The 26,543-nt window shown below is 40.5% G+C and overlaps 1 protein-coding gene and 1 long non-coding RNA gene across 2 annotated transcripts in view; one reads left to right on the top strand and one right to left on the bottom strand.

The window, feature by feature from the left end:
• LOC309610902 overlaps positions 1-26,543 on the top strand; it is a 913,322-nt gene that overhangs the window by 414,189 nt on the left and 472,590 nt on the right. The window lies entirely within an intron of this gene.
• CDH2 (cadherin 2) overlaps positions 1-26,543 on the bottom strand; it is a 213,813-nt gene that overhangs the window by 182,960 nt on the left and 4,310 nt on the right. The window contains exon 2 of the mRNA XM_082354202.1: positions 935-1,046. Within this exon, the coding sequence (XP_082210328.1) occupies positions 935-1,046 (112 nt within the window). The remainder of the gene's footprint in view (positions 1-934; positions 1,047-26,543) is intronic.

Genomic DNA, 26,543 nt, shown 5'->3' with positions numbered 1-26,543 from the left:
CTGTGTGGTAGAGCCCTGTGTAAATTAATTAGTTGAGGTCGCTCAGATTTTCTAAAAGCGACTGTCTAAAACAGGCTCAGAGAGATGCACGATTTGTGGGAAATTAGAACCTAAATACAACTTCTTAATCAATTCTTCTTGCTTTCCTATTTCAATGACATTTTGTGTAATGATAAATAAGTCCATGAAAATATTACTACCCAAAATTTTATTTGCTTTCAATTAGAGGTGACAGAAGGGACTTTGAACTTTGCTTTTGATTTCAAGTTTTATTTCAGATTTAATCTAGACTTATTGGCAAGAGTTTTCACATGATAACTATAATGACCTTGATCCATATTTAGATAGGAGATGAGTCTATACTGGAAATTCACATATGTTACGACTAAAGCAGCTATCTAGTAATTTCTATAAACAATGGCATAATAAAAATATGGATTTCATGCTCCTGTCTTGAGGCTTTACCTGCTAAATCTGTTCATTATAATTTTGCTAAATATTAAAGTTTGACATGTCTCAGCAGAGATAATATTATAGCCACTTCTTTGATTCAAAATACTAAGTAGATGACAGCTGTAAATAATTTTTAAAAGCAGGAGAATCAGATATTTGGTAAATATGATTTTGCAACATAAGTAAAATGTAGGCAGAAAATTGTAAAAATTAATTGTGCGATGGTTTCCACTGTAAATGAAAAATGAAAGGTCTCTGATGTTTTCAAGAGATTGGGAGCCTTCCAGGTATGTACATAAGAGATTCGTGAGCTCTTCTGTAATCCTAAAAGAAAGTCCCTACAGTTTCATTACAGGGACAGTGAAAAATTCATACTTATTGTACAGTAGAGATCATTTAGAGACTTTTTTTAACTGCAGCGTGGAACAGCATTTCAAGAGCACAGACGCTGTGGGTACAAATGTATCTTTTGAGATCCTACCATTGAGAAGAGGCTGTCCTTCGAGCACGTCCTGGGACAAAACTGCGCTGTAAACATCTTCAGGAAATCCAGTCTTGCATAACGCGATCTCACCAGAAGCCTCCACAGACGCCTGCAACACAAGGAAAAAAATGTGTGCCGTGACTGCCACCTCCTTCAACCGAGAAACGTCCCACTTGGCATAAAGCCTTGCTTTTCCCACTATTTTGTACAAATAACCCCTTTGTTTTCAGAGTGGTTGCGATTAGAGTGTAGAGGTCAAAGGGTTAATCTTTTTGATAACTGGGGTAGAAGAAACAAATCCCACTTGTCCAGTAAAATCTAAATAATGCACATTCCAGGTTCTTCTAAGGACTGAACATTTCCATTAAAATGGTCATTGTGAATGAAAAACTCTCAAGTGAAGCAGGGGGTGGGGGGACAGCCCGAGAGTTCTGAGGCTCCACAAATCACCGGCACTAACTTAACTTCGCAAGAAACATGTACACGTTTGAATATATTGATTTTTATATTCTCGTCTAATTCTCTGTGAAGTTTGTTTCAATATACCCTTGAATTAAAAAACAAAATTGCAATATACTTACTGCAGGATATAGAGTGTCTTATACCAAGTAAAATCAGCCCATCGAAAGTATATACTTCTCTAGACTCACAGACACAGATAGAAAACAAACTTATGGTTACCAAAGGGGAAAGGCAGGGGAAGGATAAATTAGGAGTTTGGGATTAACAGATACACACTACTATATATAAAATAGATAAAAAACAAGGACCTACTGTATGGCACAGGGAACTATATTCAATATCTTCTAATAACCTATAATGGAAAAAAATCTGAAAAAGAATATATATATAAAACTGATCACTTTGCTGTACACCTGAAACTAACACAACATTGTAAGTCAACTATACTTCAATTAAAAAAAAAGTGTATCTTTCTCTAATTTGATCAAGGGCAAGAACACACTAAAAATGTAAATAAAAATTAATATAATTGTGTTTCCTTTTTATACTTAAAAATGAGAAAGTCACTATCTCTCGCCGTGTTCTTCTGGCTCATCACATACACAGCTAACTACCCAGTGGGCTGAAATCTCCGTCATACCAAGTGCTATCCACCTGTCGCCACCGTCCCCACCCCGAGTTAATTTCCCTACTTCCTACTGACATCATCACAGGATGAGTAAGCCTCAGTAGAACTCATGCAGCATTGACGTTAGTTATAAAAATCTTTACCCGGCCCTGATGGGGATCCAAGTACAGGAGGAAGAGAGTGGACAGAAGCTGCCTGAAGTAGGCATTTCAGAAGCTCCAGGGCCAGCCTTAGGAGCAGCCTGCCCTGGGGAGGAGAACCAGAAATTGGGACGAAGGAGAAAGGGAGGCCCCGGAAATAGGGAGACCTCAAAACAGCTGTCTGAATGACGCCGTACAGCACAGCTTCACAATTGAAGGACTTCCTGGATGATGCATGGGAAGTATTGCAGATACTGAGGTTGCAAGAATCCAGACTAATCTCGTGTTTAAAGGATTCTTTTCAGATCCGAGAAAATCAAGAGAAAAGGACATTTGGACTTTGTTAAATCTCACACAGTATCTAATCTCAAAAACGTATTTGGAGCAACAGTGAGATATTAGGTCAGACCCATCAAATTAGCAAACAATACTAAGTCTGTTATGGGCAAGAAAAGATTGTCTCAAGTCAAGGATACAGAGCATCAACCCCCTTACATAGGTATCAGTGGACGCTGGTACAGTCGCCTTGGAGTGCAATTCGGAAAATCCTAGTAAAGGTAAAAGTAGATATATCCTACATGGCAGGTATATTCCCTGGGAAACTCTCCCATGGGCGCCCCAGTCAACAGGTGCAGCAATGTTCACTGCAGCACGGTTGTAACTGCAGGACCTAGAAACTACCTAAACGCCCATCAATAGGAGAAATGGACCAATAAATGTTCACTTAGTCAAAAAAAAAAAAGCATTAAAGTGGAAGAATTGGAGCTACATCTATCCACAGGGTTCCATCTCAAAACAAACAAATACTCAGTTTCTTTAACTTTCATGTAAGGCTGAAAGAGAAATTTAATTATAAATCAACCTAGGAATGACTATTATCTTTAGTAAGTTCAGAAATCTATTCATACGACATTCCACATTCAGATTGGCAACAAGGTGCACTGCAGTCTAAATCGTGCAAACAAAAACCAAAAATCCAAAGCATGATTGATGACTGTTCTTATATATAAGGTATGAATTCAAAGGCTAATGTACGACATACATATGTAGTAAGAATATAAAAATATACAAAGTAGCGATAAGCACCAAATTTAGGAGAGTCGCTACCCCAGGGGAAGGTGAGTCAGGAAAAGCATCAGGAAGAATCCTACAGGTAGCTTTGATTTTATTTGTCATAATTCATTTCTTTCTAAAGGAATCTAAAGCAAACAGGGTAAAATGTGAAGGTGGGCACAGACATGTGGGTGCAAAGTATACCATTCCCTGTATACCCTGCCTGCTCTACATATTTCAAAATGAGAAAGAGAAAATCGCTAGGACTCTCTGAGAAGTAAGAACTTGGGCCTCCAACAGCCATCGAGTTTGGGACACAGGGTGATATTTTGCTACTTGCCAGCTGCAAACATCCAGACGTTTATACTGGCCCTGGCACAGAGCAAGCGCTGCTAGTTAGCTTTTAGCTAACTAAAACAAACAAAGGGAAGTCCCAAGTTCGCCATATAAGTTGGACCGATGTGTTCTAAATCTGTGTCCCAGTGACAGGTTAGGGGTCAAGGGGCCTTTTTACCTCCAGCCTTCCCGCTACAGAGGGGAGCCATGGTGGGGATCCAACCCCAAGAGGTAGATGGGAACAGAGCTCGGAGGGGGCAGCAGGCCAGAGACAAACAAGGGTCACATTCCATCCTGTGGGTGGTAGGGTTAGGGCAGTGTGTGGTTTTCTAGGTGAACTCTCAGAGGGCAATGAAATCTACAGACTAGAGGAAGACTGTCATCTCTTCTTTAACTCCACTCCTAGTGTCTTGTTTTCTCGTGGACCTGCCCTAAGGGAGAGGAATAAGCAGCAATGTCCTCCCCATCCGAACCCACAGGAATGGGATTTCAAGGCCACATCAAGTCCATCCGTAACATCCGTTCATCTCTGAGCTTCCGTCTCCGCCTTATCTCAGAAAAGGGAACTTCTGTCCCCCTTCTCCTTATCAAGGAAAAGAGTATCTACTACCCGCATAGGGTGGCTATGAGAATTCCTGAAACCGTGTTTGTAAAGCACATCTCTAACACATGCTAACTACCAATATTAAACAGCCATGGGCGTCCTGTATTACTTTATGAGATTTTCATATTTTTAAACAACTGAAACTTTTCTGAAGTCTTCTTCCCCAAGACAAAATGGATCCACAATATAACATGCTATTATTATTCCATAATGTGTTTTCTTAAAAAACAGGCTCTATAAAATTATTCAAATATGTATTTCTCCCTATTAATTTATTATTAATTTCCCCTCTTAATATTCAGTCCAGGAATAACAAAATTAACATGTTCCTAAAGCAGACAGGAAAGCACTGAAATGAATACAATCTCCAAACAGGTCTTTTGTAGATGCGTGGATATCTCATCTAATGCTCACAGCAACCTTACAAAACAGGGGCTAGGACTAAGTCTGGGATCATGCGAGACCCCGGAGCTGGTGACACAACCCATCCAGGGAAGCCAACTCCAACTCATGAAGCCTCTAGTGCCAACAGCTTTTTTGGACATTGGAAGTGTTGTAGTCTCACCCATAATGCTTCAACGCTCTCCAACATTCATTCTCAACCCGGGGTGGTACTGCCCCCTCAGGGGACATCTGGCAACATCTGGACACATTTGTCATTGAAACTGGAAGAGGGGATGCCACTGGCTTTTAGTGGCCAGAGGCCAGGGATGCAGCGAACCGTTACACGATGCCCAGGACAGCCCCTACCACAGAGAATTATCCAGCCCCAGATGTCAATAGGGCCAATGGCGTGACATCCTGCTCCACAGCGACCCAGAAAACTAGTGACCGCTACCCTTAACACCCCCAGCAGTGCGGAGCTCACCATCAATCCCAACAGCCCACGAAACCCTTACTGGAACGTTCTCTTTTTCCGAAAGCCCAAAGCCACCCCTGTGGCTTCCCCCCGACACTAACTCATCACTGCGGGGACCAGGAGGAGGTTCCAGAAGTTCAAAGAGAGGAAACCTCCCCTCAAAAAGTTCCGTGTACAAGGAGGGGGCAGTGAATCGCATGCATTTTCCTAACTTGAATAACATAGGGCTCAGCACCCGGGTTCTGTAAAGGGCCAGAGAGTGAATATTTGAGGCTTTTCAGGTCACAGGGTCTCCACTGAACCTACTCGGCTCTGCTGCCGAAGTGCAAAAGTGGGCAATCAGTAGATGAATAAACATGGCTCTGGTCATTCAAATAAAACTTCATTCATGGACATCAAAATTGAAATTTCATATAATTTTCAAGGGTCAAACATTATTGGGCTTCCGTGGTGGCGCAGTGGTTGAGAATCTGCCTACCAATGCAGGGGACACGGGTTCGAGCCCTGGTCTGGGAAGATCCCACATGCCGCGGAGCAACTGGGCCCGTGAGCCACAACTACTGAGCCTGCGCGTCTGGAGCCTGTGCTCCGCAACAAGAGAGGCCGCGATAGTGAGAGGCCCGCGCACTGCGATGAAGAGTGGCCCCCGCTTGCCACAACTAGAGAAAGCCCTCGTACAGAAACGAAGACCCAACACAGCCAAAAATAAAATAAATAAATAAATAAAAATTTAAAAAAAAAAGATTATTTATTATTCTTACGATTTTTAAAAAAGCATTTAAAAATGTGAAAAAGATTCTTGGCCATACAAACTCAGGCAGCAGGACTGAAGTTTGTGGATCCCTGGAACAGGATGCTACGCTTTATAAAACACCGCCCTCTCGCTTAAGTCTCACAATAGCCCCCGAGGGGACTGTAATTATCTGAATTTTACAAATAAGCAAACAGATTCTCCCTCAGGGGTGAAGACCCAAGACCTCACCTCCAGGAAGAGGAAGAGGCAAGATTCTAATCCTCTAATCTTGCCAAGTAGGATAAATAATTACAATTCTTTGCAGAAACATGTACTAAGTGTCCACTTGCCACGGGGAAACTGAAGCAAACACAGCCCTGCACTTAGGAAGTTCAAGCCTTCAAGTGAGAGCAAAATAGAGATACCTGCAATAGAAAGTGGCAATGAGAGGTAGAGGGATGCAGAGGGCATGGGGAGAGCCCAGGGCAGGGATCTGGGGGCCTCCCCAAGCCGAGCCCAGGAGGAGCAAGGCAGTGGGGGGCAGGGAAGCCATCCCAGGCGGTCACTGCTTGAGCCAGAACAAGGCAGCAAGAAACAGCACGCTGCCTGGGGAATTACAATGAGTTCAGTGTCACGGGAGTCCAAGAAGCAAGGCAGGGAGTCAAAAGTTGAGGCTGGAGAGTTAGACAGGGTTAGATCATAGATGGCTGGGGGCTTGGGGTTATCCTGTTGGCTGTGGGGAACCAGGCACACATTTTCAGCACAGGCAGATTGTGTTTGATAGAGAATTCTCTGATGCTTCGTGGGAAATGTGTGTGTTTTGTTGGGGGGCAACAAGTGACAGGTTGGCGACAAGTCAGGGCACAGACTTGAATCAGGCAGGGGCTGCAGGAATGAGAAAGGGGCGATTGTATCAATATGCAGACAGTTAAAATTGATGCCTCGGCAGGGACTCGAGTGGAAGGGAGGGAGGGGAGGGAGGGAGTTTTGCCCTCCTGCTCCGTGTTTCCAGCTGAGTGACCGTGGACATGAGTGGCACAAACTAAGAAAGATAATCGCAAAATTATAACGTCAGGAACAAAGTGCTAAAGCAGCAGAATGGGATGATAAATCTGCCTGTAGAAATCAAGGAAGACTCCACAGCTGCAGTGACATTTAGGCTCTGCCTTTAACGATGATTAAAATTTTGCCAGGAGAAAGAGGAGGAAGTGGAAGAGGGCATCCCAGGCAAAAGGTACAGCAGAGACAAAGGCCCTGTTGATTTATATTGAGCGTGCAGTCAACCCAAACAACCTAGGTCTTTTTTACCAGGCAACTGTTAAGTCGTGGCTTCCAGTAGCTTTGCTCTGACATGGGGCCCTGAGGGGTAGCAATTACACTGAACCCTCCAAGACTTGATCTCGATAAATTAATAATTCCATCCAGATTTAGTCATTCCTCCCGGCTGTCTGGATCACCCCAATGTCTTCATAATGAGGCTACTTAGATGCTAAAGACAGGGCATGACACATGCCCAGACACGGCCCTTCCCACTGACCCAGAGCCGTAAACCAGGCTCTTAAGAGGGACAGCCCAGACTTCCAACATGCCAGACTGCCTGAGTTTGAATCCTGCCCATCACTTACTATCTTGCCCACCCCTTACTATCTGTGAGACCTCAGAAGCCCCAGTTCCCCCATGTGTACAATATGTATATTGAGACAGCACCCACGCACAAGGCGGGTGTGAGGATAAAACGAGATCACATGTGTAAAGCACTTAGAATAGTGTCTGGCACATGGTTATTCAGTGTATTAGCCCTGAGTAATGTCAGTATTGATACTATGATGACAACATGATTCTACCTCGTACATCTGTCCTAAAGCCCAGTCATTCCCAACTTACTCAGCACAGCAAGTAATCTGGGACATTCACCAAAAACTCTGATTCCTGGGTCCCAACCCAAGACTCACTAACACAGAATCTTAAGAGCTGTGGTGGATAAATCGGTGTGTTTAACAAGTGCCCGTGCAGCACTGGCCAGCCACACATCCAACCCAATACCTCCATCCCCCCAAACCTTTCTCAACTCCAGATATGGGCATGCCTGCCTTTCCGCCCTAGTCTCCAAGTTGAATAACTTTGCAACAAAAGGGAATAAAGAAACAATTATTTTTTTTCTGTTCTGAACAATTCCATGTTGTCTCCTAGTTGCTGTGTACATCTGAAGATGAAAATTGCAAGCCAACCTTTCCTCATTACTGGCTGGAGAATTCTGCCCCAGGTCAGCATGGGGCCCTCTATCCTTTTGTTTGAACACCACATTTTCTGGATTTGGCTTTTCTTTTAATTGGGACATTAACCCATCCCCAGTCCATTAGTAATTCCTCTGTTCTCCACAATTCTTCCAAGATGAAAGCAGTGCGCAAGTCCTCCTGGCCCACCAGGATGAAATTCACGCTGGCCAGAGGATCCCAGCTCATTTAGTGTGGCTCTGCGTGCTCATACAATCAGCTCACCTATCTTGAGTTTCAATTTCCTCTTACAAGTATTTGCTCTACTCTTCCCAGGCTGAAGATCGACCTCCTTGTCTAAAAAGGACAGAAGCATAATGGGAGCTGAGGAGTTCTGCGGGCCTGTTAGGATTGGTCTATCTGTTCCGGTTCTGAACCCACAGTGACATCGCTTTTCATTCTCGTTATAATTTTCCCGTAGTCTCAGTACCACGAGCTTTCAAGCTGAGTCCACTACACTTTGAGGTTCCTATTACCGTGATTCTTTTGTATAGTCTTCCTTGGTCACTGGCTCTGCTTTCCAATTTCCTCCAAGTCACTCCTGAATCCAAGCTCTTATTAAATATTCCACCGAAGCCAGAGTGGACCTTTCCATCCCCCTCACCTCCCCCTCTTCTTCCTGATCAAGATCATTCATGGTGACTGGCTCAACGTTTCACATCTGAAAGCAGCCCAAACCTAATGGAACCTTCCTCTTTTCTTTCTGGCTCTGAAGACAGCCTACCTAAAACCTAGGCTCTGCTGATTATCATAAACTCTTTAAGTTTAATCAATTGAATGTCTGGGGTTTCCCCCCTCCCAAACATCGATCTCTTCCTTTTTTCCCTTTCCGATGGTCAGAATCTACTAACAATTAAAGTACTGAGAAGGTAGATGATCAAATGCAGTTCACAAAGCTGGAAAACTCTTTTTGCTTTATATGTCTGTTCCCCTTATTCTTTACGGAAACAAAGGCAGGAATGTGTGTAGTAGTTAAGACTGGGGCCTCCAAGCAAACCTGCTTAGGTTTAAATCCTGGCTCCCCTCTGGCTACCTATGTGACCTTGACAAGCTTTATAAATTCATCTGTGCCTCCACCTCTTCCATAATAATAATAATATGGAGAAGAAGAAGAAGGAGGGGGGAAGGGGAGGGGGAGGAGAAGAAGAGTAATACTGGTCTCCTAGGATTGCTATGAAGCATAGCAACAACACCCGATTCACCGTAAGACAAGGGTTAGCTATTGTCATGATGTTGTTGGGGTTTTTTTTGTGAAGACTTTTATCTCTTTGCTACATAAATACCCGAGAAATATTTTTAAAGAATTCTGTGAAGTAGGAATACCGAAAAGAAACCAAGGTGATGCACTGTTGGTGGGTATGTAAATAGATACAGCCACTATGAAGAACAGTATGGACGTTCCTTAAAAAACTAAAAACAGAACTACCATATGACCCAGCAAGCCCACTACTGGGCATATACCCAGAGAACACCATAATTCAAAAAGACATGCACCCCTAATGTTCACTGCAGCACTATTTACAATAGCCAGGTCATGGAAGCAACCTAAATGCCCATCGACAGACGAATGGATAGAGATGTGGTACATATATACAATGGAATATTACTCAGCCATAAAAAGGAACGAAATTGGGTCAGTTGTAGAGACGTGGATGGATCTAGAGACTGTCATACAGAGTGAGATAAGTCAGAAAGAGAAAAACAAATATCATATATTAACACATATATGTGGAATCTAGAAAAATGGTACAGATGAACTGGTTTGCAGGGCAGAAATAGAGACACAGATGTAGAGAACAGACGTATGGACACCAAGGGGGGAAAGTGGCAGGGGGGTGGGGTGGTGGTGTGATGAATTGGGAGATTGGGATTGACATGTATACACTAATATGTATGAAATAGATAACTAATAAGAACCTGCTGTATAAAAAAATAAATAAAAAAAAGAAACCAAGGTGACAAAGAATAAAACTTCATTCACAAACATGTACAAAAGAAAACAAGTGAAATTCCTTTCATAACAGGTGATGTGTGGGTGTGGGTGGGTAGCGGTGGGGGGGGGGCAGCTCTGATGATGCTTTTATTATGCCTGTATCTCTTCGAAACAATATAAGCAAATATAAACAATTAGTTAAGACACTTTTAAAGCAGTTAGTGGGGTACATGGTAATAGAATAATGGAACCCTTCAAGACCAATTCTGCATGACTAAATTTTTTTAAATGTTTAAATCCAATTTATCACCATACATTTGCCAGATTCTCTACATTTCACAGGATTCCATCCATGACGTGGGAGGCTATGTTAAGAAGATTATTCAAGAGCTAGTGCCACTCTTTAAAGATCTTTCTCTGCATAAGTCATGCCACTGACAACACTTTGAATTTCATATCCCTGGAAATATGCTTGAAATGTGCAGAAGTTTAACCCTGGACTTTGATATTTTTGTTTTGTCACGTACTGTCCTGGAGGGAGAGCACGGCGTTTTGAACGGGTTAACTCTTTCTTGCCTTCATAATACAACCTAGACCACCTTAGGTGCAGGGGTCACACTGCCCCCTGTGACCCACTTCGTGTCCATCTTTATTTCAATTCTGTTACTAGTATGGGCCCTTGAATATCTCTGTTATCAGTACTTTTATTTTTTTCTGATTTTCATTTCTTTTAAACAAAGAGAATAGTCAAACAGCGGTGTTGATGCTGGTCCAGGAACCTGACAACCATGCTGACCTTGAACTCTGAGCTAGAAGATAGCACTGCAGTACAAGCGCTTGATAGACAAAAATCGGAGTGCCTCATCAGAGATGCAGTTTAGAGTGTGGACTTCTCAGGAGCTGAACCTATCAGACCTTAGGACCATATACAAACATGCAGCAAGTCAAGTGCACAGAGGTCTGTGCAGTCGCTGATCTCTTCAGCCCCTGTGAGGGGAGGCTTCCTAGGTATCAAGACTTTGTGGAATGGAGTGGCTATCAAAAGACAGACAGGAGTTTACAATAAGCGTCTGGATGTTTAACGTCAGGGGTAGCAACACTACACCTACAGGTTGACTTGGCTTATAAAAGTATAACACAATCATGAGACAGTGGCTCAGGCAGTTATGCAATTAAACTGCCACTGAAAGTTCCAGAAGTGCCTACAGCAATTCCAGTAGACGTGGCCAATCCTGCCTTTGATTGATTTTGCCCCATCAACTCATTACACTCAGCAGAGATTGCAACATGCTTTTACACAAGGTTCAAAACGTCATCGAGTAGTAAAGTACGTAGCATCAGACTGTGGTTATAATCAACTTGGAAATTAATGTAACTAAATACACTGAATATTGGTGATTGCTAGTATTTATCGAGCGCCTAGGAACGGTGCTACAATGCTTTCCATGGATATATCTCAACAATCTTCACAACAACCCTACAAGGTAGGTACTATTACTAGTGCTATTTCGCAGGCAAGGAAGCAAACTGAAGGGAAATCGCTATGAGTCATTTAGCTAGTCAATTTAGGGATGATATTCAAACCTACACCAAAAGGCTTTGGGGACCACTGTTAGCCACAGCCCCATCTCACACACACACACGCACACACACACACACACACACACACACAAACCATCAGGAAGCATCCTCAGACATTGGCTAAGGGCTGGAAATTGTCCTATAAGAATTAAGACCAAGTGACAAATCTACCTGCTGCCATTGTGAATTTTTTCCTAAAATATGATTCTCAAATATGATTGTGATATATGTTAACAGAATAATTACAATGTTTCTGTTCACCATGTGAAAAAAAACGGAGAGAAGACATCAGGTCAAACTTTTATAAACATCTTGCTTTTTAAGTCACCCGACTCCCCGCCCTATCCCGCCTCCACCATAATCAACCCCAGACTCTTCTAAAAGCACACATGGAAAATTATCAGTAAATACCCACCATGGTGAGTATATTCATTTTCAGTAGGTGATATATCGATGAGGGCATAATTACAGCCTGTGATAGACTCTCTGTACACTTTCTGTACCCCACACTCCTTGGTTTTCATGTACAATTAGGTCCGTTTCATAAAACCTGGAACATGATTTCACTTTTTAAAAATGGTTACCAATGCTTCTAGTCGCTGTAACTCTGATTTAATTTGAAGAGTTGGCCATGGTGATGATTTATCTAATTCTGAGTCCTTGATAAGATAATTATCAAGACAATTATACCATTATTCTGGTGAGAAAATCACATTCACAGCACAGCCTCCAGAAATGTGCTGCCATGAAGAGGGTTCTGTCAATAACGTCAGAGTTCAAAGTCATTCCTGAACCTGCTCCCAAAGCAGCACCCTGCCGGGCGGTGCTCTAGGTTAAGCCATGAAGAAGCCAGCCCACCAGCCCTGCATGCTAATCCACAGGTTACAGGGCTAATATCACCAGTTCCAGGTTCAACTCGGCGGGGCTGAAGACTAGCATTTTTTCCACCTATGGTTATCTTGAGTAGTTTAAGTCTGACATTTGGACAGTTGCACTATATAACCTGCAGAGGGGGTGTGCATCTTCCCTTCTCGAAGCTTCTTTCCATGTGGAAGGAACTCTGCTTTTCTAATACTCTCATCTGTTTCCACTCCACCTGTCAGTCAGACTCTGAACAGCAGTTCTCAAAGTGTGGTCTCGGGACCCCTAGGGGTCCCCAAGATCCTTCCAGGGGAACTGAAAAGGCAAAACTACTTCCATAATATAACAATATTCTTATCCTTTCTGCTCACATTCTCTCTCGAGTGTCAAGTGGGGTTTTCCAAAGGGTGAGTGATGTGTCATACCTTCACAGAGTAAACGCAGAAGCAGATACAGGAAACTCACTGTCTTCTATTAAGTCAGACATGGAGATGTGTAAAAAGACAAAAGCACAATGCTACTCTTCCTACTAATTTCGTTGTTCTGCTTTGGAAAATATAGTTATTTTTCATAAAAATTGGTATTTGTGTTACATAATGGCTTTAATACTTTTAAATGAATTAAATCAATACCATACAATTTCCTCAGTTTAATTTCTAATATGCTAAACAACAGTAGATATTACCCACATTATAGAAGCTCATTAGGGCACTTAATGATTTTTAAGAGTGTAAAAGGGCCCTGAGACCAAGAAATGTGTGAACTGCTACCCTAGAGAGAAGAGGGATGAACTGAACTTATCTGAAGGCTGAATTCGAAATAACAATCTGGGCACCTGGTGCCCGGCTCTGCCCCGTACTCCTCCCACCTGGGAGTCGCAGGCCCACAGAGAACAAGCACGGTGATCTCATTTTCCACGCTGGGAGCTCACGGATCCCCTGCGGCACTTGTAGGTGGGGGGCAGCACCACCTGCAACTGAGTGAGCTTGTCTATGGAATTCTGCGGTTCCATATTGGCAATAGACAAGCCCACGGATAAAGGCCATGCCTTCCAGCCCAGATCTCACCAGAACCATGGTGAAATTTTCCTTTCCTAACTGTTGACTCTTATGGCTTCTATTTCACTCTGTTCAGAACCTGGTTCAGGGAGGAGAGGTCCCATTTATTGGGCCCCTTCAAAGACTTAGGCATTTGGTGTACTCTCTGGAGACTTTGAGAAATAATAAAATAAAGGAATCCAGTGTTGGGGAAGAAAACAGTCCCAGAGGTACTGGGGCTCTGGGCAGGGGAGAAAGGGTGCTTTCCTAGGGCCCTGCCTGTTTTTTCAACTTGGTGGTTTGTAGTCTTGATTGTGCAGTGTGGTGGGTTTTTATAGTTGGGCAGGTAGCTTTTAACATCAAGAGGCTTTAGTTCCTAAACCACAGGGTATTTTGATCTTGATGTGTGACCACAACTTACGGTGGTTATTCTCTAGGAAAGTGCTTGTTTACAGAGGTAGGGCCCAGAGCAAAGACGGTGGACTTCAGGGAAGGCCATGGACCAAGGAGACAGGCCACGCGGTGACCTTAGCCGAATGGCAAAGGCCTTTGGGTGAGGGCTGTAGCAGCGTGGCCTTGGTAAAGGTCTGAGGCAGCTCAGGGCTCCTGGGGGTGCCCGTGAATGAGCAGAGACAGCTGAGGCACAGAAAAAGGGGATTATTTCAACATCTCCTGCCTAAAGACTAGTGAGCAGAACAATATTTGCTATTTTTAAATGGCAGTGAATTCAAGAGCCCTGTGGAGGTTCTCACTTCAAATTATGAATGACAGGTCTAGGAGGGCAGCACTGGATTGTCTGCCTCTAATTCCGCTCTGCATTCGGAGGCCAAGGAAGGCACATCTTGGCTTCTTGTAACCTGACCACAGGCTCAAGGGCCAGCCTCCACCAAGCAGTCTGGACTGATCTTTATAAACTAAGGCGAAATCTTCCCCTGCAGATGGCCTTTTTTTGGCCAAAGCAACCCCACAGCAAGTGGTGAGAGACAGAAAACACCTGCTCCCAAGACAGTGCATCCCCCAGTCATCTACGCAACAGAGCCCACACTGGGGACAGTGGCGGGCTGACAGCCTCAAGGGGCTCACAGGGGAAGGCCAGGTAGAAGGTTTGAATGTGCTGGTTGCAAATCAAAATTCATCTGGGAGAGGCTCCCTGTGGGAGGTTAACTTTAGCATTCTGTATTTATCTCGGGGGAGGGGACCCACCTGTGCCTTCTGGGTTTTCTTTCAGGAAGCTGGCATTTGAGATACTGCCACCTATGTGCAAGGTTCAGAAATACCCCCGGTGGCGATCCCCATCTTTTCGGAGGTGCCCTTCCTTCTCGTCCAGCATATTCAGTCTCTGTAAGTCTCCATTTCCTCTTTGACCTCTGTGTTTAGTTCAAAGGTCACGACTTACAGACAAGAGGCTTAGCCCCATTAGCATTGGGGAAAGACTCAACCAGGGAAGGTTCTTGCCACCCATGGTGAGTCCTTCCCTCAGATGTCACCCGCTTCCTATCATGGTCTTCGGGACATTTAAGAACAGGCTCTGGGGTCATAATGTCGCCCAGAAAAACTTTCCTAGGATCAGGATCAGTTTGCTTTCCAACTCTGTAGGCTGCACAACTACAGGCATACTCAGCTTTAGTGCACTCTGCAGATATTTTCTTTTTTACAAATGGAAGGTTTGTGGCAACCGTGCATGGTCAGATAACGGTTAGCATTTTTTAGCAATAAAGTCTTATTTGATGAAGGCATGTACATTGCGTTTGTAGACATAATGCTATTGCACACTTAGAAGACCACACTATAGTGTACACATAACTTTTATATGCACTAGGAAACCAAAAAAATGTGTGACTCCATTTACTACGGTATTTGCTTTATCACACTGCTCTGGAATCTAACACACAGTTATCTCCGAGATGTGCACGCACTGCTGTGACCATCTTGTGGGCGGCATTAGGTTTGAGGACTCTTTATGAAGTAAAGCTATTGATCGTCCAAGACGGCATGAAGTTGGGAGCAAGACTGTCCTGAGAGAGCCCATCTCTCCCTCTGAGGGTGATCACCACCCTTTGGGATGAGCACGCACTTGATGGGTAAGAACATAATAAACTCAGTGGTTAATTCAAACTCTGCGGGAGGTTTAGTGGAACCCTTACTCCCTCCTTCCATACAGAGCTACACGAGCAACGTCCCACCTCCACCCACCCCCCAACCTCTGTCAACCTTTCTGGCCAGTCTGGATGAAACGACTGGTCACACAGAGCCTGGTCCCTTCCTCACCTCTTTTCTGTTGGGAGCCCAGCCTCCTTCCACAGCGCCAATGTTGCCAGGCTGTAGATGACCTTAAAACAGCAGGATCCCTAGGTGGGAAGCTGGCTCTCATCCAGCACCACTAAAGATGGGAGGCGGGTGTAGGGGGAGGGGAATTAATTCAGCGACCTTATGTATGTCCTACCCTCATCTTTCTCAGTAATAAAGGTTGTATTGTGGTTCTCTATCTGCTGACTCTTCTGTCTTATTCATCCAGAACTTAGACGGATAAGAAGCACTGCTTATTAGGTCTCTTCAAAGTCACCAAAATTACCAACGAGGCCTCAACATTACTGAATACTCAAAGGCCAAGGCTGAAGATCAAAAAGAAGCCAGGCCAAATAACATCCTTAGACCGCCAGCAGGGCCACAAGTCCACTAGGATGGCTGGACGCTGAGGGTCTGAGAGCAGACAACCAAGTCTCTTCAAGTGCTCGGGGAAGCCCAAGTCCTGGGAACAGAGAATCACATGTGCCTCTGCATTGCTGGGTGTCTACAGTTCAGGGCCAAACCGGCTTGAGGTCAGGAAAAACAGGGCAATTCATAGCACTGTCAACCAATCATCAGTTACCTGCATCTCTTAAAATCACCACTAGGGGTTGTTTGGCCAGAGACAGAAATCACCTATTTCCACAGCAGCCTAGCCTAATACTGGCTCAGTGTTAGATTTTTCCATTCATAAGGCCAAAGGTTGCTCCCTGGAATTGAGATCCTTGAAGTCTTCATTCTAGAGTCCAAATTCTCCTCCAGGCTGCAATCCTACAAAATCTTGAATAGAAAGACTTATCTTGCTCCCACTGGGTCAGCTCTTGGAGACTTCCAAGGACCTGATTGTTACCAGGGAGGAAGAAATACTCAAACCCTGGGAGGTTCCTAGAGGTGTGCCTTTGGGTGAATGGGTTAAGCCAGGCTGCATTCAGACTTTTGTAAAATGGATGATGATAATGATGCCGACTTATCTCAGGAGCCTGAGGTGAGGATTACATAAGACAATGCAGGCAGCCTGCTTGGCCTGGCACATAGTAAGCACTCCACAAATAATAGATTTAATCACGAGTCAGCTTTCCAGAAGGCTCACACTCCTTGGAAATATACTATACGAACCATGACTGAAAACGTTAGGCAAAGAGAATGGGCAACAAATAGCAAGGCCAAGCTACGGACGAGTTACAAACTTCATTCCATGGATTAGGGCTCTGCAGACACCGCAAGGAAGACGAAAGGCCAGAACATATATAAAAACAATCTCCATCGCGTTAGTAACCAAAAGAATACAAATTGAAACCAAAAAGAGATACCATTATGCAGTCCACCAGGTCGTTAAAAATGTTAACGCTTAACTAGAATATGTATACTAAGATTATGGAAAAAAAAAAGTAGGTACATGGTGCTGGTGGACCAGTTTGAGAACAACTCTTGCAGTAGTTGGTAAAGAAGAACAGGCACATAACTTGTAACCCAGCAATCCTACTCCTTGGGACATACCCCAGAGCAGAATAGCATTCCATCACTGGGAGCTTGCTGGAGATTTACTGAATCAGGAGCTCAGGGAATCGGGCCAGGAATCTATGTTTAACAAGCTTTAGGTGATTTTTATATAAGCTAAAATTGGGGAAATGCAGCCCTAGAGTAGCCCTGGCACTTATGACCAGGTGGCATGTACAGGAATGTCTACAGCAGCAAAATTCTGAAACCAGACACACAGTCCATCAGCAATGAACTGAATAAGTAAATTGTACCATATTTATAGCATGCAGTGCTCTAGAGCAGTGAAAATGCATACATTATAGCTACACGACTCAGTTGAATGAATCTTATGGACATAATACGGAGAAGAAGGAATCACAAAAAAAATATATATATATACACATCTGTGTATATATACACACATATACATACACACGTATACATGGTACATTTACACATATGCATGATATATACACGTTTATATAAACATCTCTATATATACTTTTACACATATATAAAAGGGATATATACATAGATGATAAGACTATAAAGAAAATCGGTGAGTAATTATCACAAAAATGAAGATAACGGTTACGTCTGGGAGGAAGGAGGGAAATGGGAACAGTACTCTGGAGACTTTCAAGGCACTGGTAATATTCTATTTCTCAACCTGTCTGGTAGTTGTATGGACATATTTTGTAAACTTTAATTATTGTTTAAACTGCATATATGCTTTATATACTCCTCTACATGTACCACATTTTACAATGGAAAAAGCTGTTTTAAAAAGTCTATCCTGCCTTAATTTTTTTACCTGCATTCAAATAAATATCAAACCTAGGAACACAGGCTCCAACATCAGGCTGCTGGCATTTGAATCCTAGCTCCATCACTTAACAAAATAACTTTGGGCACCTCAGTTTAACCTGTCTGTACTTTGGTATCCTCATACGTAACTGAGTACAATTTTTGTGCAAATTAAATGAGTTAATACATGTAAAGTACTTTGAACAGTGCCTGGCACATAGTAATTACTCAAAAATAATGCAATATTATTAAGATAGAATGAAACTAAGTTAAATGTAACATTTCCTGCATCTAATCATCAATAAATCATCAACATCTACAAGAACAATGAATCTACCTTCACTCTGTTTTTGCAGATTCTGTACTGGCATCAACCAGTATGATAAGACTACCCTCAACCCTCTCCTCCCTGCTGGGTCCTCATCATCATGTTAAAAGCATTCAGAGACTAAGTAACCTACTCTGGTTCCAAGCTAGTCTCAAAACAACACACACACACACACACACACACACACACACACACACACACACACACACACACGCATGCTTCTGTCCATAAAAGAACATTAAAGAATTAAATCACAGAAGCAAAAAGACAGACCTAGGAAGACACCAGAATAGCTCCTGTTTGATTACCTGTAATTCCCAAATCAAAAGCTGACAGAATGACACTCCATATATATTCATCCCTTTCCCTAACTGTATCAGCCTAGACATCTGTTAGAATTGAAGGAGGAATGTTAAAATATGCGCCGTTCAATTGTGGCTTCCGCATGCAGTCTAAGGGGCACTGGCAGAGGGACAAGTTATCCCCCTGGAACACTGAACACAGAACAGAGCTTCGAACGTATCAAGCACTCAAACTTATTCAAATAATTAAATTACCCCTGATTATGTTTGTGTAAAACGAGGGTAATGATTATACCCCCAAATCTTCAGTTAAAGATCTTACATCTTGTTTACCATATGAAAGCACTTTTCTAAATGATGTATATACATTAACCCACCTACTCTTCCTAACAACCTTACGACAGATACTACTTATTACCCCCATTTTACAAACGGACATCCTGCGGGATAGAAACGCCACACATGCTGTCCAAGTTCACACAACAGCCAAGTGTCAAAACCAGGGCCCCAAAACAGGTCGTCCAGCTCCAGAGCCAACATTCTTAACCATTGTGCACATTGCCTCGCTAGGCAATCAGCACAATTGGAGAGAGAAAAAAGGACATCCAAAAGCCTATGGCAATCTGTACTTAACAGAGGAAGCATTTGTTTAGAAAAACCAGAAGTTTTCTTGGACAAATGACAGCTACCCACATGTTAAGACCTCCCTCTTCATACCAAATACAAAAGTAAATTTCAGATAAGCAAAATATCTCAATGTGGAAATATAAAGAGGTAAATACAATCTGATACAGCATGATGTTTGAGAAGACTGTGTTTGGAGGTGGACAGTCTCAATTTATATCCTGGCATACCCACCAAAGTAGTATTCCAGAAACACACCATATGTATATATATTTAATTTATTATATATAATTTACTCCAATATATACAACTTATATATAATATATAATACATATTACATATTACATGTTATTATGTATATTATTATATATTATTTATTTTAATTATGAAGAACCAAGACTCTAGAAAATAAGATATCAGAGTCTTGACGATTCTTAACAAATCCATCACATACACAAACACTAGAAAAAGTAACCTCACTGTTTTCCAAAATGCTTTTATTCTAGGTCATAAAATGTTATAAGCTATCTACACATAATCCGTTGTTATCTACATTCAAATATACCACTATCCCCCTTTTAAACAAAGCTCCATTGAAACAGCCTCAAATAAAGGGAAAGACCATAAACCAAATCATGGACTTAATTCAGTTTCATTTACAAGGCACTTAGCTATAAATCAGTTAAATTAAATCAATGGTTATGCGATTCTCCCCAAATGGTCTTAGCTATCTGTCAAACAAAAAACACAGAACTGTAAATAAAATTTAATGCTGAAAACACAAACGCTGTATGTAAACAATTGCTTTTATGGTAGAAAACTATGTGTAAGGGTGAAACACAAGTGAAATACCAATTAGATATCAATAAGCTAAAGCCACACAAGAGTACAATCTTTCTAAATATTGTAAAGTCCACTCAGGTACAAACATAAATAAATTAGAGCCGCCTTGAAAAAAAACAGACCCTTGGTGGGCCATTACCTCTGGATATGGATTCCTTAGTCGTCATCCTTTTGCATGGAATCCTCCACCTAGATTCTAGCTCTACTCAACACGTATTATAAATGGTGAGAAAAGGCCCTCAGAAAGCAAGCTTGGGACAAGCACGGCGCTCTGCCTCTTTCACGGCAACCTCTCAGATATTTAAAAAAGCTACACAAACACAAAAGAGGATCAACTATACCCAAAGATGCAATGACCAGCCGGAAAACTAGCAGTTTGTGGTATTGTAACCCCCAACTTAACCTTTTTTTAAATTAAAAACAAATCTTGATACTATGTATAAAACAGATAATTAATGAGAACATACTGTATAGCACAGGGAACTCTACTTAATGCACTGTGGTGACCTAGATGGGAAAGAAATCCAAAAAGGGGATAAATATATACGTATGGCTGATTCATTTTGCTGTACAGTAGAAACTAACACAACGTTGCAAAGCAACTATACTCCAATAAAAATTAATTAAAAACAAATCTGGGTAGGGCCTCATTGAGAAGTGGGTCACTAGGAAGCTCAGAGGAGGTATTAAGAAGCATCACTGAAAAGATTAGTCTTAACACCCAAACCTTCTGCTTGAAGACTTCAAGTCGAAAAGATATTTAGTGCTTTGTCTCCACCCTCCTTCTGATATACGGAAGGGCAAGAAAAGCTGTACCTTACTAAATTCCAAATGTCTTTGGTTTTTGGTGAAACAATATTGCCAATTTACCAGAACTAAAGAAGAAGATATCTAGGTAGGAAAATCCACAAAAGGTGTTTCGTAGTTTGACACCATAAACACTGAAGTGACCTTTAGCTGCAATGAAAACAGCCTGTTTTTATTTTTGTTTTTAACTCAGTTTTCACCTTCCTTAATCCCCCAGATCCTTCTATAGAGTCCACGAGCCTTTCTTAATTTTGTGACTATTAAAAAATATATAAGATACAAATATACAGATGATTCTACAAATTGAGTGAAAGATGCCAGCTACAAAACGGTATACAGTGTATGACTTCATAAAGTACGGGAATAAGCTAAACTGATCTATGCTATTAGAAGTCAAGTAAATAATTACCATTGAAGAGATGGCTGACTTTGGAGAGGGTACCCCTGGGATGCTGGTAATGCTGTGTCTTGACTGGATGCTGATTAAATACTATGATCAATTAATGAACACTCAGCAGGCTATTCACTTATACGTGCACTGTCCCGTACACATTTGATACTTTTCATAAAGAGTGAGTGAGTGTGTGTGAAATTTAAATTTTGAATTTCCTGAAATATAATATGAGAAGCAAGACATGAGAACCCAATCTTGGAGTTGCTCTTGTGGGGGTGGGTACCAAAGGAGCTGTGAAAGACTAATATTTTGGTTGCACAAAACACACTTTTCTTTACTAACTGGACCAGAAAGCCATAAAGAATGAACTGCAGACTTTGAACTGTTGTGTTAGCCAATTAAGACAACAAAAGAAGAAAAATTAAAGTAGTCACAGCCTCTGATTTATTAAAGATTTGTGTTAAGCACAGGGATTAAATCATAGCCTTTAACTTAATAAGTTTAATGTTTTTTAAGTGATTTATTTCAGAGTTCGCTTAACAGCTCCCCAACCAACTAAGAGACATTTTGTTTGCTATTATAGTCAAGCCAAGTGTATCCACCCACCAACAATAGGTCAAGTTACAAACAAAATAGTTCTAGGCTTTTTGGGCAGCAAACAAATCAGTGTGTACTCAGTCACGCCACAAAACAGTCACACAAAAAACCTGTTGTAGATGTGGACGTATATATTTTTAAAAGATGTGAACTGATTTCATTTGTGGGAGAAGTAATTTAAATTATTCAAAATGGAAAATGTGCCACTAAACATTAAAATATTTTAACACAGTGATAGAATCTCTTGAATTTACTTTTACAGAAAAGAACACTGAAAAAACACAGTTTCAAAAAAAAACCCAAAAAACAAAAACCACCATGCGTAGCGTGAGGCTTTCTTGGCTCTTAGAAAGTATTTTAAGTTCCAGATTCACACACAAAAAATTGTTTTTTGAGTACTTACCAACACATTATTTGTTGATCAAGACAATTTGAAGAACATCATAAAACTGATTATGAATCATTTACCTAAGATTTCTTTCTTCTTTCTCTAAGAGAACATATTTAAAAAAAAAAAAAAAAAAGAATGAAAATCTTAACCAAGCATTCAATTTTGGTTTCAGATGCCAAAATAAATCAAACAATTTAAGGTCAAAATTAAATAGAGAATGTAACTCAAAAGTTAACTACTTTACAAAAACCTTATAAACTCAGTAGTGAGGAATTGAAATTTCCCTCTAATTCGATATTCATTCCCTGAATATCATATTAAAAGGGTCCCAGCCTGGTGGAGGGAAAACACCTTGGGCCTTGGTCAGGCTTAACTCTGCTATAACCAGATATGGTTCTACTATGGATTCTCACAATAAATACTCAGGCTGTCTGACTCCCTCTTTGATAGTCTCTAAAATGGAAATAAAACCACCTATGTTACAAGGTTATAGAAATAATTAACTGAGGTAACATGTTAGTTTCCTTCCCTGCAATAAACTTATTTCATTCTTAAGGTTTAGTACTACCAGACGTTGGTTTTAAAAAAAAATATTTGAAGAGATGACAGCAAATATCTAAAGTTTCAAATAGTTTTTTATCTGGCGTGTGTGCTCTTCTGACTTATATGAATGACCTACTGATTATTACTAAAAATAAAATAAATTGTGAAATGTCTTAGAACTGCATATGGGAAAAAAAAAACACAGAAAGGGCATTCCTTAGAATCCTTACTGGAAGCAGTAATACGAATTTCGATACTTTTTTTTTTAATGTGTGAATTGTCATTTGTATTTTAACCAATTTCATTGTGGTATAATTTACATACAATAAAATGCATCCATTTTAAGAGTATAGTTCAATGAGTTTCGAAAATTATACCTTCACCTAACCACCACCATCAAGATCTAGAGCATTCCTGTCACCCCCAAAATTCCCTCATGCCCCTTTGTAACCATTCTCTTGTCTCCATCCATATCCAGCCCCAGAAACCACTGAACTATTCCCTGTCCCTACAATTTAGATTTCCCTTTGCCAGTATTTTACAAATTTTGATATTTAATGCAACAGAAGAAAGTTGAATAAACTCAAAATTTATTTTAATAATGAGGATAAAGAGAGTCATTTCACATTTCTAGTTCCAATATTTCTGGAATAATAAAGATTCCAAATTATGATCCTTTAATTTTTTTTTTTTTTTACTAATTCCTTAATCCACCAAAACACTAAATTATATACAGAATGGGGGTGGGGAAACTCCACATGAATGTTTTAAATTATGATGGTCAAGTACAATTTTTTAAAAAACACAAAAACCAACATTAAAGCTAAGACCATAAAAATATAAAACTATATGGTCATACATAAGTATGCTATGGTCAAGTTAATTTTTAAAATTAACATAAAAAACAATATTAAAATTACAATATATAGTAGTACAGAAGTACACTATTACTCCAGGATTTATTTATTTATTTTTAGTATAGGTAGGTATAATTTGCAAAAGAAAATCTAAGAACAGATCATGGATCAAATACTTCTCCAAGTTACTCAATTATGAATGCCATATTATATTTATAATAACACCTCCTTTTAAGTGACTCAGGCTGTTTTAAAAGCATTACACCACTAATTCTCCCAATGCTACTTGAGAAAGTTAAATATCTTACTTGAGGCTGTAGACCAAAACATCCGATTCTAATACTAAACATTCTTCTGCATCTCAAGTTCTAGGTACTAGTAAGGTCCACTTTAGACTACCTTTTCACTATCAGAACAGGTGAAAAATTAAATGTTCAATCAGTCAAGAGAATGTAAGAGATATCTTAATGGTTTAACCAACTAGTATAATCTCTCGGGCACAGATAACTCAGCACAGTGTGGTCATTCCATGACACAACATGGAAACTATCTATTACATAACTACCCATTGAATTTAGCCAATCTTCCTTGGACTTACTTATAAGCTCAGCCCGCTACAGGTTGTTCTCAACCCAACTTTAGGATGTTCTAGTGTTAGTGTAGGTCATCTTCATCTTATTTCTACTCTGCTTGATTTTCTGTTCTTCAGTTATAGCTTCTCTCTGTGGTCTATGTCCAATTCCTCTTCATTCAGAGGCCTTGAAATCCCACTGATGATTTTGGCTGTCCTTCCCTGAAGCTTTTCTAGGTAGGTACCTAGCGATTATGCCAAAACATTAGGTGGTTTAACAATAATTTTCTTGAACTGGAAGTAGAACTAAAATGTTTTGTTCCACACAGCAGGGGTTCTCAAATCTGATGGCACATTACTCCATAATTTATTAAATCAGTTCCGACTGGACTTTCAGAGACCATCTAATCTGATCTTTTGTAATTATAAACAATGCTTCAATGCATATCCCTGTATGTGTAAATATATACATCATGCATACATCATGAATACAGACATATCTGTAAAAATGACTAGAGAAGAACTTGCTAGGTCAAGAGGCCATATTCTTTTTTTAAAAATAACTATTGTTTATTATTAATTTACAATGTTGTGTTAGTTTCAGGTGTACAGCAAAAAGTGATTCAGTTAAACATCCATCCATATATATATGTATATAAGTGCTTCTTCAGATTCTTTTCCTTAATAGGTTATTACAAGCTACTGAATACAGTGCCCTATGCTATATAGTAGGTCCTTGTTGTTTATCTATTTTATACATAGTAGTGTGTATATGTTAATCCCAAACTCCTAATTTATCTCTTCCTGCTTTTGCCTTTGGTAACCATAAGTTTGTTTTCTATGTCTGTGAGTCTATTTCTGTTTTGCAAATAAGTTCATTTGCATTTTTTTTAGATTCCACATATAAGTGATATCATATATTTGTCTTTCTCTGTCTGACTTATTTCACTTAACATGATAATCTCTAGGTCCATCCAAAAGAGCTATATTCTTAATGCTGAATGATATGCTATCATATATGATAAACTATTGTCAGTAGCCCTCAAAAATCATACTCTATCACTCTGAGTACCTGAAAATCCCTGCATTTCAGGTTAGTTATTAAAGTCATTCCAAAGTCTTTGAAAAGGAATCATTTTGGGATATTTTAAGCAGCCCCAAGAGTCACAGAACTAGAAAGTCCCTTAGAGATCAACTAATCCAACCAGGCCCAAGGTTTTATTATTGAGGAAAATGAGGTCAGCAGAGTTTAAGAGACTAAACTACATCTGGACCGGATTAGAACCCCAGGCTTTCTGCCCTTGACACTAGCTCTTGACCTTGACACTATGTCAGGGCAGCTCACTTGCACAGAACAAAGTTATTATACTCTTTGTGCCCAAACCACCTTGGATGACACACACAAAGTTATCAATTAACTATCAATTGACAGTTCATGCCAAATTGTGGTAAATGTTGCAGGGGACACGTGTAGATACCAGTCCTGAACATACTACTGCGTATATATATGCACCCCAAGAGCCTGGGTGCTGTAAGTACAGTTGGAAGCTCAGACAAGGAAGTACACTGGGTCCTAAAAAGAGTAAGACAGAAAAACTGAGCAGTATTTATGCATAATCTAAAATAGAGCTTAAAAGCTCGATTGTAACACAAATCATCATCTTTAAGTTCAAATTTTTCAAAAGGTCCCATTGAGATCCTGAATTCACCTTCTGCCTACTTTAAACTCATCACTTGGTATATGCAGAAGATGTAGCTCTTACTACAATATTTATCTGTATATACTTCCTCCCTGGCATGAATAGGTTTGTTTAATTTAAAACTTATCTACATTTAGTTAAATATACAAAGACTAGCATCCGCTCAAATTAACTGGCATAATTTACTGAGAAATTCAAACAAAAATAAGTTTGTAGAAGGAAAAAACAGAAATGTGAGGCGTAATGATTTGTTGGTACAAATTATGTTTCAGCTTAAAGTTCTTAACCCAACTTGAAAATAGATTCTAGAAGGTGTACTCATGGCAGATGTGAAATAATTACTCAAATAACAAAACCCAAATTCCAAATCTATCATATTTTTTAAATGGCTGATGAAATTCACCACAAGTCTGTGCAGTGCTTAAACTTGATTAATTTTTGTATTTGAGCCAAAAGAGCAAATTTGAATAATGTTAACTTCGGCAAAACCATAGAAAGTACATACAAACACTACATTTCTTAAATAACAGCTGATTTTTTTTAAAAATCACTCTTCTAACTTGAGACTATCCCTCTG

The sequence above is a fragment of the Balaenoptera borealis genome (assembly GCF_965194805.1).
Source record: "Balaenoptera borealis genome assembly, chromosome: 14".
NCBI classification, from domain to species: Eukaryota; Metazoa; Chordata; class Mammalia; order Artiodactyla; family Balaenopteridae; genus Balaenoptera; species Balaenoptera borealis.
Note: the sequence above shows the minus strand (reverse complement) of the source record. Positions and strands in the feature narration are given on the sequence as shown.